Source organism: Oncorhynchus nerka, linkage group LG18, assembly GCF_034236695.1.
Source record: "Oncorhynchus nerka isolate Pitt River linkage group LG18, Oner_Uvic_2.0, whole genome shotgun sequence".
In the NCBI taxonomy this organism is placed as follows: Eukaryota; Metazoa; Chordata; class Actinopteri; order Salmoniformes; family Salmonidae; genus Oncorhynchus; species Oncorhynchus nerka.
Window position 1 is genome coordinate 81487096 of NC_088413.1, and position 12204 is coordinate 81499299.

At 41.7% G+C, this 12204-nt stretch overlaps 1 protein-coding gene across 2 annotated transcripts in view; it reads right to left on the reverse strand.

Annotated features, from left to right (window-relative positions):
* si:ch211-10a23.2 (Galectin-related protein A-like) overlaps window positions 1-10841 on the reverse strand; it is a 15471-nt gene extending 4630 nt beyond the window's left edge. The window contains exons 1-3 of one of the 2 annotated variants that reach the window (XM_029660711.2): window positions 10755-10841; window positions 10203-10288; window positions 8708-8888 (exon numbers count right to left, since the gene is read on the reverse strand). In XM_029660711.2, the coding sequence (XP_029516571.1) occupies window positions 8708-8888; window positions 10203-10288; window positions 10755-10784 (297 nt within the window). In that variant the 5' untranslated portion in view covers window positions 10785-10841. Of the gene's footprint in view, window positions 1-8707; window positions 8889-10202; window positions 10315-10754 lie in introns of both variants that reach the window. The other variant, XM_029660712.2, reaches the window with a different exon arrangement.
* Window positions 10842-12204: the final 1363 nt, after the last annotated feature.

Sequence of the window (12204 nt, forward strand, 5' to 3'; positions counted from 1 at the left end):
GTAGGCGTTATACCTTGAAAGGGTCCCCTATATTGATAAATGTACCGTCCCTATGAGTGTAGTAGGCGTTATACCTTGAAAGGGTCCCCTATATTGATAAATGTACCGTCCCTATGAGTGTAGTAGGCGTTATACCTTGAAAGGGTCCCTATAGTTGATAAATGAAACCGTCCCTATGAGTGTAGTAGGCGTTATACCTTGAAAGGGTCCCCTATATTGATAAATGTACCGTCCCTATGAGTGTAGTAGGCGTTATACCTTGAAAGGGTCCCCTATATTGATAAATGTACCGTCCCTATGAGTGTAGTAGGCGTTATACCTTGAAAGGGTCCCCTATATTGATAAATGTACCGTCCCTATGAGTGTAGTAGGCGTTATACCTTGAAAGGGTCCCCTATATTGATAAATGTACCGTCCCTATGAGTGTAGTAGGCGTTATACCTTGAAAGGGTCCCCTATATTGATAAATGTACCGTCCCTATGAGTGTAGTAGGCGTTATACCTTGAAAGGGTCCCCTATATTGATAAATGTACCGTCCCTATGAGTGTAGTAGGCGTTATACCTTGAAAGGGTCCCCTATATTGATAAATGTACCGTCCCTATGAGTGTAGTAGGCGTTATACCTTGAAAGGGTCCCCTATATTGATAAATGTACCGTCCCTATGAGTGTAGTAGGCGTTATACCTTGAAAGGGTCCCCTATATTGATAAATGTACCGTCCCTATGAGTGTAGTAGGCGTTATACCTTGAAAGGGTCCCCTATATTGATAAATGTACCGTCCCTATGAGTGTAGTAGGCGTTATACCTTGAAAGGGTCCCCTATATTGATAAATGTACCGTCCCTATGAGTGTAGTAGGCGTTATACCTTGAAAGGGTCCCTATATTGATAAATGTACCGTCCCTATGAGTGTAGTAGGCGTTATACCTTGAAAGGGTCCCCTATATTGATAAATGTACCGTCCCTATGAGTGTAGTAGGCGTTATACCTTGATAAAGGGTCCCCTATATTGATAAATGTACCGTCCCTATGAGTGTAGTAGGCGTTATACCTTGAAAGGGTCCCCTATATTGATAAATGTACCGTCCCTATGAGTGTAGTAGGCGTTATACCTTGAAAGGGTCCCCTATATTGATAAATGTACCGTCCCTATGAGTGTAGTAGGCGTTATACCTTGAAAGGGTCCCCTATATTGATAAATGTACCGTCCCTATGAGTGTAGTAGGCGTTATACCTTGAAAGGGTCCCCTATATTGATAAATGTACCGTCCCTATGAGTGTAGTAGGCGTTATACCTTGAAAGGGTCCCCTATATTGATAAATGTACCGTCCCTATGAGTGTAGTAGGCGTTATACCTTGAAAGGGTCCCCTATATTGATAAATGTACCGTCCCTATGAGTGTAGTAGGCGTTATACCTTGAAAGGGTCCCCTATATTGATAAATGTACCGTCCCTATGAGTGTAGTAGGCGTTATACCTTGAAAGGGTCCCCTATATTGATAAATGTACCGTCCCTATGAGTGTAGTAGGCGTTATACCTTGAAAGGGTCCCCTATATTGATAAATGTACCGTCCCTATGAGTGTAGTAGGCGTTATACCTTGAAAGGGTCCCTATATTGATAAATGTACCGTCCCTATGAGTGTAGTAGGCGTTATACCTTGAAAGGTCCCTATATTGATAAATGTCGTCCCTATTGATAAGTAGGCGTTATACCTTGAAAGGGTCCCCTATATTGATAAATGTACCGTCCCTATGAGTGTAGTAGGCGTTATACCTTGAAAGGGTCCCCTATATTGATAAATGTACCGTCCCTATGAGTGTAGTAGGCGTTATACCTTGAAAGGGTCCCCTATATTGATAAATGTACCGTCCCTATGAGTGTAGTAGGCGTTATACCTTGAAAGGGTCCCCTATATTGATAAATGTACCGTCCCTATGAGTGTAGTAGGCGTTATACCTTGAAAGGGTCCCCTATATTGATAAATGTACCGTCCCTATGAGTGTAGTGTACCTTGAAAGGGCGTTATACCTTGAAAGGGTCCCCTATATTGATAAATGTACCGTCCCTATGAGTGTAGTAGGCGTTATACCTTGAAAGGGTCCCCTATATTGATAAATGTACCGTCCCTATGAGTGTAGTAGGCGTTATACCTTGAAAGGGTCCCCTATATTGATAAATGTACCGTCCCTATGAGTGTAGTAGGCGTTATACCTTGAAAGGGTCCCCTATATTGATAAATGTACCGTCCCTATGAGTGTAGTAGGCGTTATACCTTGAAAGGGTCCCTATATTGATAAATGTACCGTCCCTATGAGTGTAGTAGGCGTTATACCTTGAAAGGGTCCCCTATATTGATAAATGTACCGTCCCTATGAGTGTAGTAGGCGTTATACCTTGAAAGGGTCCCCTATATTGATAAATGTACCGTCCCTATGAGTGTAGTAGGCGTTATACCTTGAAAGGGTCCCTATATTGATAAATGTACCGTCCCTATGAGTGTAGTAGGCGTTATACCTTGAAAGGGTCCCCTATATTGATAAATGTACCGTCCCTATGAGTGTAGTAGGCGTTATACCTTGAAAGGGTCCCCTATATTGATAAATGTACCGTCCCTATGAGTGTAGTAGGCGTTATACCTTGAAAGGGTCCCCTATAAATTGATAAATGTGAAAGGGTCCCCGTCCCTATGAGTGTAGTAGGCGTTATACCTTGAAAGGGTCCCCTATATTGATAAATGTACCGTCCCTATGAGTGTAGTAGGCGTTATACCTTGAAAGGGTCCCTATATTGATAAATGTACCGTCCCTATGAGTGTAGTAGGCGTTATACCTTGAAAGGGTCCCTATATTGATAAATGTACCGTCCCTATGAGTGTAGTAGGCGTTATACCTTGAAAGGGTCCCCTATATTGATAAATGTACCGTCCCTATGAGTGTAGTAGGCGTTATACCTTGAAAGGGTCCCCTATATTGATAAATGTACCGTCCCTATGAGTGTAGTAGGCGTTATACCTTGAAAGGGTCCCCTATATTGATAAATGTACCGTCCCTATGAGTGTAGTAGGCGTTATACCTTGAAAGGGTCCCCTATATTGATAAATGTACCGTCCCTATGAGTGTAGTAGGCGTTATACCTTGAAAGGGTCCCCTATATTGATAAATGTACCGTCCCTATGAGTGTAGTAGGCGTTATACCTTGAAAGGGTCCCCTATATTGATAAATGTACCGTCCCTATGAGTGTAGTAGGCGTTATACCTTGAAAGGGTCCCCTATATTGATAAATGTACCGTCCCTATGAGTGTAGTAGGCGTTATACCTTGAAAGGGTCCCCTATATTGATAAATGTACCGTCCCTATGAGTGTAGTAGGCGTTATACCTTGAAAGGGTCCCCTATATTGATAAATGTAGTGTAGTAGGCCGTCCCTATGAGTGTAGTAGGCGTTATACCTTGAAAGGGTCCCCTATATTGATAAATGTACCGTCCCTATGAGTGTAGTAGGCGTTATGAAAGGGTCCCCTTGATAAAAGTGGGTCCCCTATATTGATAAATGTACCGTCCCTATGAGTGTAGTAGGCGTTATACCTTGAAAGGGTCCCTATATTGATAAATGTACCGTCCCTATGAGTGTAGTAGGCGTTATACCTTGAAAGGGTCCCCTATATTGATAAATGTACCGTCCCTATGAGTGTAGTAGGCGTTATACCTTGAAAGGGTCCCTATATTGATAAATGTACCGTCCCTATGAGTGTAGTAGGCGTTATACCTTGAAAGGGTCCCCTATATTGATAAATGTACCGTCCCTATGAGTGTAGTAGGCGTTATACCTTGAAAGGGTCCCTATATTGATAAATGTACCGTCCCTATGAGTGTAGTAGGCGTTATACCTTGAAAGGGTCCCCTATATTGATAAATGTACCGTCCCTATGAGTGTAGTAGGCGTTATACCTTGAAAGGGTCCCCTATATTGATAAATGTACCGTCCCTATGAGTGTAGTAGGGCGTTATACCTTGAAAGGGTCCCCTATATTGATAAATGTACCGTCCCTATGAGTGTAGTAGGCGTTATACCTTGATAAAAAGGGTCCCCTATATTGATAAATGTACCGTCCCTATGAGTGTAGTAGGCGTTATACCTTGAAAGGGTCCCCTATATTGATAAATGTACCGTCCCTATGAGTGTAGTAGGCGTTATACCTTGAAAGGGTCCCCTATATTGATAAATGTACCGTCCCTATGAGTGTAGTAGGCGTTATACCTTGAAAGGGTCCCCTATATTGATAAATGTACCGTCCCTATGAGTGTAGTAGGCGTTATACCTTGAAAGGGTCCCCTATATTGATAAATGTACCGTCCCTATGAGTGTAGTAGGCGTTATACCTTGAAAGGGTCCCCTATATTGATAAATGTACCGTCCCTATGAGTGTAGTAGGCGTTATACCTTGAAAGGGTCCCCTATATTGATAAATGAAAGGGTCCCCTATATTGATAAATGTACCGTCCCTATGAGTGTAGTAGGCGTTATACCTTGAAAGGGTCCCCTATGAGTGTAGTAGGCGTTATACCTTGAAAGGGTCCCCTATATTGATAAATGTACCGTCCCTATGAGTGTAGTAGGCGTTATACCTTGAAAGGGTCCCCTATATTGATAAATGTACCGTCCCCGTCCCTATGAGTGTAGTAGGCGTTATACCTTGAAAGGGTCCCCTATATTGATAAATGTACCGTCCCTATGAGTGTAGTAGGCGTTATACCTTGAAAGGGTCCCCTATATTGATAAATGTACCGTCCCTATGAGTGTAGTAGGCGTTATACCTTGAAAGGGTCCCCTATATTGATAAATGTACCGTCCCTATGAGTGTAGTAGGCGTTATACCTTGAAAGGGTCCCTATATTGATAAATGTACCGTCCCTATGAGTGTAGTAGGCGTTATACCTTGAAAGGGTCCCCTATATTGATAAATGTACCGTCCCTATGAGTGTAGTAGGCGTTATACCTTGAAAGGGTCCCCTATATTGATAAATGTACCGTCCCTATGAGTGTAGTAGGCGTTATACCTTGAAAGGGTCCCCTATATTGATAAATGTACCGTCCCTATGAGTGTAGTAGGCGTTATACCTTGAAAGGGTCCCCTATATTGATAAATGTACCGTCCCTATGAGTGTAGTAGGCGTTATACCTTGAAAGGGTCCCCTATATTGATAAATGTACCGTCCCTATGAGTGTAGTAGGCGTTATACCTTGAAAGGGTCCCCTATATTGATAAATGTACCGTCCCTATGAGTGTAGTAGGCGTTATACCTTGAAAGGGTCCCCTATATTGATAAATGTACCGTCCCTATGAGTGTAGTAGGCGTTATACCTTGAAAGGGTCCCCTATTGATTGATAAATGCGTTATACCTTGAAAGGGTCCCCGTCCCTATGAGTGTAGTAGGCGTTATACCTTGAAAGGGTCCCCTATATTGATAAATGTACCGTCCCTATGAGTGTAGTAGGCGTTATACCTTGAAAGGGTCCCCTATATTGATAAATGTACCGTCCCTATGAGTGTAGTAGGCGTTATACCTTGAAAGGGTCCCCTATATTGATAAATGTACCGTCCCTATGAGTGTAGTAGGCGTTATACCTTGAAAGGGTCCCCTATATTGATAAATGTACCGTCCCTATGAGTGTAGTAGGCGTTATACCTTGAAAGGGTCCCCTATATTGATAAATGTACCGTCCCTATGAGTGTAGTAGGCGTTATACCTTGAAAGGGTCCCCTATATTGATAAATGTACCGTCCCTATGAGTGTAGTAGGCGTTATACCTTGAAAGGGTCCCCTATATTGATAAATGTACCGTCCCTATGAGTGTAGTAGGCGTTATACCTTGAAAGGGTCCCCTATATTGATAAATGTACCGTCCCTATGAGTGTAGTAGGCGTTATACCTTGAAAGGGTCCCCTATATTGATAAATGTACCGTCCCTATGAGTGTAGTAGGCGTTATACCTTGAAAGGGTCCCCTATATTGATAAATGTACCGTCCCTATGAGTGTAGTAGGCGTTATACCTTGAAAGGGTCCCCTATATTGATAAATGTACCGTCCCTATGAGTGTAGTAGGCGTTATACCTTGAAAGGGTCCCCTATATTGATAAATGTACCGTCCCTATGAGTGTAGTAGGCGTTATACCTTGAAAGGGTCCCCTATATTGATAAATGTACCGTCCCTATGAGTGTAGTAGGCGTTATACCTTGAAAGGGTCCCCTATATTGATAAATGTACCGTCCCTATGAGTGTAGTAGGCGTTATACCTTGAAAGGGTCCCCTATATTGATAAATGTACCGTCCCTATGAGTGTAGTAGGCGTTATACCTTGAAAGGGTCCCCTATATTGATAAATGTACCGTCCCTATGAGTGTAGTAGGCGTTATACCTTGAAAGGGTCCCTATATTGATAAATGTACCGTCCCTATGAGTGTAGTAGGCGTTATACCTTGAAAGGGTCCCCTATATTGATAAATGTACCGTCCCTATGAGTGTAGTAGGCGTTATACCTTGAAAGGGTCCCCTATATTGATAAATGTACCGTCCCTATGAGTGTAGTAGGCGTTATACCTTGAAAGGGTCCCCTATATTGATAAATGTACCGTCCCTATGAGTGTAGTAGGCGTTATACCTTGAAAGGGTCCCCTATATTGATAAATGTACCGTCCCTATGAGTGTAGTAGGCGTTATACCTTGAAAGGGTCCCCTATATTGATAAATGTACCGTCCCTATGAGTGTAGTAGGCGTTATACCTTGAAAGGGTCCCCTATATTGATAAATGTACCGTCCCTATGAGTGTAGTAGGCGTTATACCTTGAAAGGGTCCCCTATATTGATAAATGTACCGTCCCTATGAGTGTAGTAGGCGTTATACCTTGAAAGGGTCCCTATATTGATAAATGTACCGTCCCTATGAGTGTAGTAGGCGTTATACCTTGAAAGGGTCCCCTATATTGATAAATGTACCGTCCCTATGAGTGTAGTAGGCGTTATACCTTGAAAGGGTCCCCTATATTGATAAATGTACCGTCCCTATGAGTGTAGTAGGCGTTATGAAAGGGTCCCTATATTGAAAGGGTCCCTATATTGATAAATATTGATAAATGTCCCTATGAGTGTAGTAGGCGTTATACCTTGAAAGGGTCCCCTATATTGATAAATGTACCGTCCCTATGAGTGTAGTAGGCGTTATACCTTGAAAGGGTCCCCTATATTGATAAATGTACCGTCCCTATGAGTGTAGTAGGCGTTATACCTTGAAAGGGTCCCCTATATTGATAAATGTACCGTCCCTATGAGTGTAGTAGGCGTTATACCTTGAAAGGGTCCCCTATATTGATAAATGTACCGTCCCTATGAGTGTAGTAGGCGTTATACCTTGAAAGGGTCCCCTATATTGATAAATGTACCGTCCCTATGAGTGTAGTAGGCGTTATACCTTGAAAGGGTCCCCTATATTGATAAATGTACCGTCCCTATGAGTGTAGTAGGCGTTATACCTTGAAAGGGTCCCCTATATTGATAAATGTACCGTCCCTATGAGTGTAGTAGGCGTTATACCTTGAAAGGGTCCCCTATATTGATAAATGTACCGTCCCTATGAGTGTAGTAGGCGTTATGAAACCTTGATAAAGGGTCCCCTATATTGATAAATGATAAATACCGTCCCTATGAGTGTAGTAGGCGTTATACCTTGAAAGGGTCCCCTATATTGATAAATGTACCGTCCCTATGAGTGTAGTGAAAGGCGTTATACCTTGAAAGGGTCCCCTGAAAGGGTCCCCTATATTGATAAATGTACCGTCCCTATGAGTGTAGTAGGCGTTATACCTTGAAAGGGTCCCCTATATTGATAAATGTACCGTCCCTATGAGTGTAGTAGGCGTTATACCTTGAAAGGGTCCCCTATATTGATAAATGTACCGTCCCTATGAGTGTAGTAGGCGTTATACCTTGAAAGGGTCCCCTATATTGATAAATGTACCGTCCCTATGAGTGTAGTAGGCGTTATACCTTGAAAGGGTCCCCTATATTGATAAATGTACCGTCCCTATGAGTGTAGTAGGCGTTATACCTTGAAAGGGTCCCCTATATTGATAAATGTACCGTCCCTATGAGTGTAGTAGGCGTTATACCTTGAAAGGGTCCCTATATTGATAAATGTACCGTCCCTATGAGTGTAGTATTGGCGTCCCTATGAGTGTAGTAGGCGTTATACCTTGAAAGGGTCCCCTATATTGATAAATGTACCGTCCCTATGAGTGTAGTAGGCGTTATACCTTGAAAGGGTCCCCTATATTGATAAATGTACCGTCCCTATGAGTGTAGTAGGCGTTATACCGTCCCTATGAGTGTAGTAGGCCTTGAAAGGGTCCCCTATATTGATAAATGTACCGTCCCTATGAGTGTAGTAGGCGTTATACCTTGAAAGGGTCCCCTATATTGATAAATGTACCGTCCCTATGAGAGTGTAGTAGGCGTTATACCTTGAAAGGGTCCCCTATATTGATAAATGTACCGTCCCTATGAGTGTAGTAGGCGTTATACCTTGAAAGGGTCCCCTATATTGATAAATGTACCGTCCCTATGAGTGTAGTAGGCGTTATACCTTGAAAGGGTCCCCTATATTGATAAATGTACCGTCCCTATGAGTGTAGTAGGCGTTATACCTTGAAAGGCTCCCCGACAGCAAAGGGGAAGAATGACAAGGTGTTCTCTGATGTCCCCCAGTTCCCAGCCAGACGGGCGTTCCTCTGCACAGCTTTAGCCAGGAAGTTGACCTTTACCTGCAAACCCACGTCTCCCTCAAAGTCCTCTTCCACTGGATCACTGGACAGGGACACCACCATGCTAGGCAGAATAAACAGTGGTGCAGATGTTGAATTCTAGGCAAACAAATCTAAACATTGTTGATTTAGAGACCCAGTCAAAAAACCATTCTGTCAAAACACGTGATATTCCTGTGTTATATATATTTATTACCCACACTATGAGGTTGTAAAATAACACTGTGAAATTGTGAAAATTATATATATATATAAATAAATATATATATATATAAAAATAATGCTATTTATATGTAAGAGCTGTTTAAAAAGACTGCATGACGTTTCAACCTGTTTTGTTGGGATGGAGTTTTGGCCTGCCTGGTGACATCACCACAGTAAATTAGTTAATAGACCAATAAGAAAGAGAGTTCCAAACCTCTCTGCCAATAACAGCTAGTTTTCAGTTTTTCCCTCCCCACTCAGGCCACTCCCAGACAGTCTTAAAAGCTAAATTATTGCTTGAGAAATGGCTCTTTGCAAAGAAAACAATCACAGTAAGGTAACTTAATTGTTAACCACAAATTATTTGATGTTGATAATTAAAAAAAAAACAGCCAAACAAAAGGCAGCTACAGAGAGATACAATAGTGACATCGTCTGTCTATTTGACATTACCACAAGCTGTGAGTACAGTACCAGGCTACCGTAATCAGATAGGGCTGAATCATTTACAGAGGAAAGTAATTTCAGGGCAGGCCACAAAGGATCAAAACACTATAGTGACTTTAAAATACAAACATTAGAACTGATTAGATGGTTTTATATTCTTCGTCATCCACTCCATCCCATAGACAAATAGGGGATAAATGATCTTATCTCCGCACAGAGCTCCTAGCAGAGAGGTCAGCTCACCGAACACTTCATGGGATCTGACATTTTTTCCCACGTATTGAATTAAACAATACATTAGTCAATTAGAGAAATATTCCTTGACGACAAAAGAGAGTGAAGAAAGATGTGAAGAAAGAGAGTTAAAATCCTGTTGCATGGTTGCTAAACTAGAAAGCTCAAAAGCTTTTACAATGGAATTATATTCTACAATTTGCACTCTTAGATATTTATTTTCTCTTGCAGTATTCTGAAATTGCCCAGAGCTATAGGATCTCGATATAGCAGTATCTTCAATCCCTCCTGATCTCAACTCAACTACACGGTGTGATGCGCTGCACAATCCTCCCATTGTCTCTGTGCCTGCCTTGGCAGTGGACTTGCAAATGTCAAACGCAGACGGTCCATTCATTCACTCACGTCACACTCAGATTTAAAACGGTAAATTAAACAATTCATTTCCTTAGGCTACAGAAGAGACATTGAAAGCAGGTGTCTGTTTACCAACCTCTGAGGCTTCTTGTTAACAATACCCATGACAACCAGTCTCATCGTGGGCCGCAGCCCACCTTTTATTGTCCCGACATATTCCTCCTGAAACGTAGTGGCTGGAAATAAGGCTACATGCAACATATACATAATATTATTCTTAGATATCACCACATTGGTTAGCTGAATGACAGCCGCCGTTGACAATACATTGTTTCTTTATCGATTGGAAGGTGGGGGTTCTATGAAATAAGTGAAATAGCTGATCAGTCTTAATTGATGATTGATTTTCAGAATTCTAAGAATGCTCCAGGCGAACTTTAGCACTAAACAACAGGCTACAATTCAGTATGCACTATTACTGCTACCAATTATTCCATTCGGGTAGATGGATTTCATTCTTATTCAATATAATGTAATTGTGTGAATAAGAAAAAAACAGTTGCATTCAGTTGTTTTGTGATAACCTAATAATCTCATTTGAAAAATAACGAAATGACAATATACGTCCATCTAAAATGAAAGTGTAATCCAACCAAAGCAATAGGGAAAACCAGACTAGGTTACTTACATTTTCTTTCTTGTTGTCCTTTTCTGCCATTCCCCCTCTCCTTTCTTACAATGTGTGATATCTGCACCGGGTGGTGTTGGGAGCGTGATGCCAAGAGGAGCTCGAGATACTATAGTAGAGCTGGCAAACCACGCCTTCCGCTCGTTGTCATAGCGACAGGCTCCTGATAAAATAAGTGGCACTGAATGAGATGGTTAATCAAATATTAATGTGATGAGGGTGCATGATCCCATTTATCAAGTGTGAGACCCTTTCATTCCAATAGGGTATTTAAAATAAATGTTAAAATAATGCTGTTCACTCATAACATAAAATAACTCCCAAATAGGAGATTTACCCAACCTGGCAACCATAATAATAAAATAATTGTTTCCCAGATTTGAGTAAGCTTAGGTTTATGGTGAATATATACCTTGCACAACATTAATAGCCTATAGTATGATAAAGAAACTCAAGTCTGATGATGAGCTTTCTAATGGTTGCCAGTTTGGTTTGGGGAAAACTCCCCCTTCCCATACCCAATTCTTTAAGTTTAAGAAAAGGCCTAGCCTACTATTAGCCAATATTGGACAATGTATAACACATTTGTATGGCCACTCGGGCCATAGAGATAGATAGAGGACTCTAGTGCCCAAAAGCCTGTTTTAGCATGGGCAGAGCCATTGAGGACTTTCACCATTTTGAAGTAGTCAACTGGGTGGGACACTAGAGATAAGTAGAGGACCCATCTTTATATCTGTGCCATTATAGCGTCTGTGACAGCATGGGCAGCTCAATTGAAGCTACAGCCCACGGCAATACCCACCTAGTTGACAACTTTGACTACTTTAAAATGGTGGGAAAATGTCAGAAACCCTCAATTGCACTGCCCATGCTAAAATGACCAGCAGCGTTGCAGTTCTTGACACAAAACGGTGCGCCTGCTGCCTGGCACCTGAAACCATACCCCGTTCAAAGGCACTTAAAAATGTTGTGTTGCTCATTCACCCTCTGAATGGCACACATACACAATCCATGTATCAATTCTCTCAAGGTTTAAAAAAATATTATTTACATTTACATTTACATTACATTTAAGTCATTTAGCAGACGCTCTTATCCAGAGCGACTTACAAATTGGTGCTTTCACCTTATGACATCCAGTGGAACAGCCACTTTACAATAGTGCATCTAAGTCTTTTAAGGGGGGGGTGAGAAGGATTACTTTATCCTATCCTAGGTATTCCTTAAAGAGGTGGGGTTTCAGGTGTCTCCTCCCCTTCATCTACGCTGATTGAAGTGGATTTAACAAGTGACATCAATAAGAAATCATAGTTTTCACCTGGTCAGTCTGTTATGGAAAGAGCAGGTGTTCTTAATGTTTTGTACACTCAGTGTAAGTAGTAGTAGATGATGCCCTCCATGGCGCTTGGCCGTCACTAATTACCACAGTTACAAAGTCATAATTATG